Source organism: Saccostrea echinata, unplaced genomic scaffold (assembly GCF_033153115.1).
Source record: "Saccostrea echinata isolate AGI-Se365-2 ecotype Australia unplaced genomic scaffold, CSIRO_AGI_Sech_v1 ptg000019l, whole genome shotgun sequence".
Lineage (NCBI taxonomy): Eukaryota > Metazoa > Mollusca > Bivalvia > Ostreida > Ostreidae > Saccostrea > Saccostrea echinata.
Window position 1 is genome coordinate 5,369,088 of NW_026889768.1, and position 7,295 is coordinate 5,376,382.

The window sequence follows — 7,295 nt, forward strand, 5'->3', positions numbered from 1 at the left end:
TATTTTTCTTTTTATTTGTTTCCCAGTGGGAGAACTATTATTTATTTCTAGAATCTCCTAGCCCCAACCACTCAAAATCAAATGGACGTTCCCATACTTACCATAATATTCTTGTGTGTCTTCGTTTAATTCTATTAGAAAATTAATGTGAATCACTATTCTTTGTTAGTGCCCGCTTATGGTACACGAATGCCACGTATCTTTAATATATCGTTATCAAGTACGATTGAAAAAAAAATCTTCAGCTTGATAACAAATCTACTGAACGGCTGATGGAAGGGGAGGGAGAGTTTAGTGTCACCTTCTTTTTTACACAAGGCTTATCTTCTGAAGAACATCACATTCACATATTGCATACCATTTCCTCCTCTGTAAAAATATCATTTTTCTATGTTAAAAAAATGTTTATATAAAGACCACGTCTCCAACTTTTCGTATACAAATATTCCTTCTCCCTTTTCTTCGTCATTTGCATTATGTGTGGAAATTGGAGGAGGGGTCATGTGTATACGGTATACATGTACAACGCTTTTAACTTGCCACCAGGCCCATAACTACAGTTTAACAAGCCTTAAAAAGCTTTCGGCTCAAACTCGAAAACCTTTTGGGGGGTGTAGGATTTTTCTCTAACTTTTCGACATTTTCTTAAATTAATGCATTAAAGTTGGACACACTTCAACCATGCTGCAACAAAGTTGGGGGGGGGGGGGGGGCAAGCGGCCTTTGATAGAAAATTTTCACATTAAAATCAAATCGGTGCACCCTTTCCCCTAGCCTCTTACTACAGGCCTACATCGACACTTAATTGTTTTTCTTTTATTGTTTCAGATAACTTCACTGATCCTGAGGTAGGGGAGGCCTGGAAGATTTTGTAAATAAATAATCTGTCCTTGAAAATGTTGAAAGTAAATAATTTGTCCTCCACTTAGAAGAAAATAAGTAATCTGACCTTGACCGTACCTAATACCCTTACGTAACTAATTTTTCAAGTTTGGGTATCCCCCCTTAGTCTTTAAGGTTGGGTTCCCCTCCCTATACACATACATACAGACACACAAAATTAAAACAAGAATATCAAAAGAAAAGTGTGGCATTTTAAACCTTCCCAAAACACCATTTAAGTCATCATGTGTTTTGTTGAAACCATGTAAAATTAGCTACATACCAAGTAATGTACTTGGCGTACCTTATGTAATGTGATGCTTACCATTTATTTTCTATTTTATAATTTTATTTATTTTATTTTATATTCCTATAACAAGTAGTAAACCGACTCTGTGGTATATTGAACATACCATTTATTTTGTATTTTTCACCCTATAACAAGTAGCGGTAACTATTTAACATAGTAAACCGACCCTTTAATATAATGAACGCACCATTCATTTTGCATTTTTCACCCTAAAACAAATAGCGGTAACTATTTAACATAGTAAACCGACCCTTTGTTATATTGGACACATCATTTATTTTGTATTTCTCGCCCTAAAACATGTAGCGGTGACCATTTAACATAATAAACAGAGTCTTTATAATATTAATTATGTACGTTTAACCCTTTAATAACAAGAAGCAGTGACCATTTAACATATTAAACCGATCCTTTATTGTACTGAACACCATGTATTATGTACCTTTCACCGTATAACAGTGAACCTACCCTTTATTATATAGAACGCACAATATATTATGTGCCTTTCACCCTTTAACAAGGAGCGGTGACCATTTAACATACTGAACCGACCCTTTATTATAGAGAACGCACCATGTTTTATGTGCCTTTCACCCTTTAACAAGGAGTGTTGACCATTTAATATATTGAATCAACCCTTTATTATACAGAACACACCGTGTAATATGATGTACCATACCTTAAGACAGCTATGGCGTTCCATAGACAATGAACAGTACTCAAGCTCAAAGTACATAAAAACAGTACAAATCGGGAGCAGAGAAAACACGGACCTCCAAAAACATCAGAGTTTGGATCAGGTGCCATGGAGATGTGAGCATCCCCTGCCAACCAGTCCCCCAGTCGTGTGCTCCTTGTCCTGATCGGGAAAAATCCGTAGACAATTCAGTGTGTAAATAATGGCCTAATAATTAGCATGAAAAACGTCAGTCAGCATTTGACTTAATTAAAACTTGCATTTGCTGACAAGATCATTGTATCGAACATAAAATTTGCGAAATGATGACTTCAAACGAGACTGTTGATATCCTTGTTTTATCAACTTGTTTGGCAATAGCTTGCCTCGTTTTAGATATTGTTCATACGTAGAGCATGTTCTTGTGTATCGAATCAACTGGGAGACAAATGCCCCATATGCAGGTGATAAGGGTATTTTGCTACATGAGTAAGGGAACTTGACGATTGAAAAATTGAAGTCATCACGTTTATCATAAAGCTTTGTTTTTAAGTGTACTTTAAAGTCTTTCTAGAAAAATATCCAAAAATAACAAAAACAGAAGTGTCTGACTCTTTGGTATCTTTCATTTCAAGCTCACTGGGATATATCGAGTCGACATAAGACGGAAGTAACCATTGTTAATTGATAATACGTCGTCATATCTAGCTGTTGAGTTGAAGGCCACAGTAAGTGTTTTCTTCTTCTCATGCTTTTGAATAAGTTCTGCTTCATATGAATACAAAAATAAGTCTGCTAATAAGGGGACGCAATTGGTACCCATGGGAATTCCAACAGATTGTTGGAAGACCTGATTTGCAATGCAAAAGCCACATAGATATTGTCAATCAAAAGCTCAAGGAAAAATTCTCGAGAGGGACGTTAAACAACATACAAACAAACAAACAAAAGCTCAAGCATCTTTTTAATATCGATATTAGTGTATAATCAGAATGTTTTTAACAAAATAATTTTGCAAATGATCAATGACAAGGTAAGCTGTCTATGATGTCAAAAAGCCAGGCTTGAGTTTTACTAAACTTCTTAAGTTAAGATGTGATCGTAACCGTAAGTTACGATGAATTTCCGTCTTACTAAACTTCTTAAGTTACGTCAAATAAAATCATTGTAACTTACGAGAGGTAATGGGGTCTCCTAAGTTAAGAAATTATCGTAAATTGCATAATTTCTAAATAAACATGGTTGCCCTGATAGTATTTTGTGGCATTCTAAATGAAGAAAATGACAAACAGGCTCGTCGGGCGAAGGTTTTCCGAGACAGAACACAGGTCCTCGATACGATGACCGATGTGGAACTTATCGAGCGGTATAGATTCCCGCGGGTTGTCGCACTAGGCCTTGTAAACGATCTCAAGAATCTTATTCAGCCTAAAACTAACAGATCACACTTAATGCCCGCACACATTCAGGTAAGATAGCTAAGTTGACTGATAAAATATATAGCAGAGGAAATTCTAATGAAGCAACTAAAACATTAAGATAAAAATATTTCTCTTACACATAAAGAATTACCAGTACACAAATTTCTAAAGGTGTAAGGCACGACTGGTTTGATTGAAGTACACAATTACAATTTTATGAAGGAAATTGTCCGACATGAATCCTTTTCCCAATTTCCTTCCACGTGCAAGTGTCCAAAAGATCGTTGAAAGGGGAAACAACTGTTTTGGTACCAAAATGAATTGCTTCCCTTGAAAGTAGTGTGTGTGCATGTGTGTGTTGTTTTTTTTTTGGGGGGGGGGGATGGGGTTTATATCTAAGGTAACCGATTTAAAGATTTTTTTTAAAAAGTCTGTTATAATAATAAAATATATAATAATAATTTATTTTAAACCATCTCATTTAACCAGGCTTAAATATATGTATATATATAGAGAGAGAGAGAGAGATTTGAGGCAAGCAATGTCTAAACGAAAATTTTAAATAGGCTATATTTTTTCTTTTCATGTAACATAAAATTAAAATTATTTAGACTCATGTAATAATTTTGACCCAATTGAAATAGTGTGTCAATGCTTTGAATTACCTGACTTTATTATAATATATTGCATGTTGATTTTTAGTATTGTCATGTTAAAAAAAATAACTTGGGCAAATGAAAAGAGAATAACGCTGGGTGCATTTGATAAACATGTACATAGTTTTGTAGCCAGACGAAACGTACATAACCTCATTTGGCCTGCCTTCTCTCCCTGTTTTGGAATTACAAATAACTTGTTCTCACTCGAGCATTAGTACTGTTTTTAATATTTACCTTTAATTAATCTCTATCTTTTCCTGTTGTTAAGATTTTTTTCGATTTGACTACCCCCCCCCCCTTCCCTGACACACAAACATATCGGGTATACGTACATTCATAATGTGTACGGTGTGTTATCATTGAGTACAACTGGGGCAACAATACACTTAATTTCAGGTTCTAACGTGTCTCAGATTTCTAGTGAAAGGTGATTACCTCTCAGAAGTAGCAGACCTTCACGGCATTTCTAAAGCGTCGGCATGTATGATCATTCATAGAGTAGTAGATGCTTTATGCAACACTTTGAAGAACATAAATTTTCCTACCTCCAACGGTGAACTGAGAAAGATCAAATCCAAGTTTTACAAGATTGCAGGCTTCCCCAGTGTGGTTGGAGCAATTGATGGTACGCAGATTCCAATTCAGGGAATGAGTTTGGAAGATGAGCCGTTGTATATATGTAGAAAAGGGTACCATTCAATCAATGTGCAGGCTGTTGTTAATCCCGATTTAAGGTAAATCATTTTTAATATGCCATGATAGTAATCTTCATTAAAATTACGGCTTTATAAATGTAATGATTGATTATCATTAATAGGGTACTTAATTAAGACAGGAAAAAAGCATCGTTTTCAAAGAGATGAGGAAGTAAGAAAAATAACTAACATACCTAAAACAAATGACAAAAAAAAATTCAAATCTGAAAAAAAGTTTTAGAGTGAGAGAGAGAAGAGGGAGGGGGTAGGAGTTGCACACACGTAGGTTCCAATTTTCTCTATGCAACAAAAACATTATCGAATACATTAACGGGCATAGTGGTCATACTGCAACAAAAAAGGAGGAGTTGTCTGTCGTTGACAATTAATTTCCAACCCCCCCCCCCCCCGATACTATACGTGCCTGAAGTATGTATTGTAAGGATGAGAATAATAAGATACATAGATATTCGACGTATGGTATAAAAATATCTGAAAACAAGAGGCCTATGGGCCACATCGCTCACCTGAGTCACTTTGGGCCTACTGTTCTGCATCAGATTCTTTCCCAATATACATGTACTCCTACGTTAAAGTTTAATCGACTTTTATGGCCCCACCCCATACACTGGGGTCGTGATGTAACAAAAATCAATCTACACTATCAGAGGGTGCTACCACATTAAAATGATTCATCATAGCCTTGCTGTTGTTGAGTACAAGAGTTTTAAAGATTTTTTCCCACATCCAATCCCTATTGTGGCCTCACCCTACCCCATGGGACCATGATTTGAACAATGAACAATTTACATTACTTCAAAAAGCTTCCATTTAAGTTTCAGCTTTTTTGCACCCAGATTTTTCCTATGTATTTCAATGCTATTGGCCCACCCTACCCCCTGGGACCATGATTTGAACAATTTAGAATCTATACTATCTCAGAAATGTATTTAATACGTTTCAGCTTTTCTAACCCAGTAGTTCTCGAGAAGATTTTTTAATGACCCCACCTTTTTTTCTTAATTATCTCCCCTTTGAAGGGGGCTTGGCAATTCATTTCAATAATTTAAAATTCCCATTACTCAGAGATGCTTTGTACCAAATTAGGTTTAAATTCGCCCAGTGGTTCTTCACAAGAAGTTGAAAATGTGAAAAGTTTACAGACGGATGACACAGGTGATCAGAAAAGCTCACTCGAGGGTTGACAAGCAAAAAAAAAGGGTCATCAGACGTTATCATTGAGGGGGCACAAGCATATAGTAGCTATGTTTTCTATAGTATCGGCAAAATTATTGGAGGGGGTACGCCCCCCCCCCCGTTCCTACGGTCATGCGTATATCTTGATGGGATCTACAAGTAAAAGGTTACTTTTTTATGTTCAGGTTTACAAATGCCGTTTGCAAGTTCCCAGGGGCCACCCACGATGCTTACATTTTACAGAGCAGCTCGCTACCAAACCTTGTTTCCTGTCTTGAGGATGGAGGATGGCTTGTAGGGGATTCTGGCTACCCTCTGAAAGAGTGGCAAAATTATAAAATATATTTCATTGTTTAGTAATTGAATTCTTTGACAGTATTTTTAAGTTTTAGAAGGTAAAAATTATATATATATATATATATATATATATATATATATATATATATATATATATATATATATATATATATATATATATATATATATTGAACTTCGGTATCTTGAACACTGATATCTCGAATATTATGGATATGTCGAATTGACTTGGAAGTCCCAATCACTTATTCTTTAAGTATTTTACCTTGGATATCTCAAATACTAGGATATCACGAAGTTTTTAACCAGTCCCATCGAGTTCGAAATAATGAGGTTTGACTATATATACTTATATATATATATATATATATATATATATATATATATATATATATATATATATATATATATATATATATATATATATATATATATATAATTTCGTGCCTTAACAGGTGCTTGCACAAGACTGGAGGAGCATTGCCATATAGACCATCAAAGTGTACCAGAATTATTAAATGCGCAATGAGACTTCATAACCTTGCAATTGAAATTGAAACTGGTATTCCGTTACTGGAAGCAGTTGATCAAGAAGATGCAGATGGATTCTAGTTTGAAGATCATGATAATGCAAATAGTCATTTAACTTGGTGTTCCTTTAATACTTTTAAATTTATTTGTATATTTAATTATGTTTACTCTATGCTCCTGTAATCGGAGATTTGAAGGCATATATATTTTTTGTTCATTTATTTCTTTGTCGGCAAAATTTTAACTTGCCTATAACTTTTGAAAATTTGTTGATTTCATATTTCACATTGTGCATGTATTCCTTGTGATAAGACCTTTCTTTAGTACCAGTGTTGAATAAGCACATCTTGTTATTCCTTGATTATTACACACAGATTAAGTGATAATACAACAGTAAAGAAGTCACAAAACTTGATTGTCGCTGAAATTGGGAAAAATTTTCCAAAGCGATGGAATGTGATATGGCCTGAAATGCTACGTGACTTGAAAGCACGCAGTTTCCAAATTTAAAAAAATCATCATCATGGATAAAGACGCAACAACCTTAGCAAAGGCAAAAGTATCATTTGATCCAAACATTAAAAAAAATCGGATTTTAATCATACTAAA

At 34.8% G+C, this 7,295-nt stretch overlaps 1 protein-coding gene across 1 annotated transcript; it reads left to right on the forward strand.

The window, feature by feature from the left end:
- Window positions 1–3,106: 3,106 nt before the first annotated feature.
- Window positions 3,107–6,197, forward strand: LOC133189640 (putative nuclease HARBI1). The gene is made up of 3 exons (XM_061325043.1): window positions 3,107–3,337; window positions 4,345–4,682; window positions 6,026–6,197. Exons 1-3 carry the CDS (start codon window positions 3,107–3,109, stop codon window positions 6,195–6,197), a joined length of 741 nt encoding a protein of 246 aa, XP_061181027.1.
- The last annotated feature ends 1,098 nt before the right edge of the window (window positions 6,198–7,295 follow it).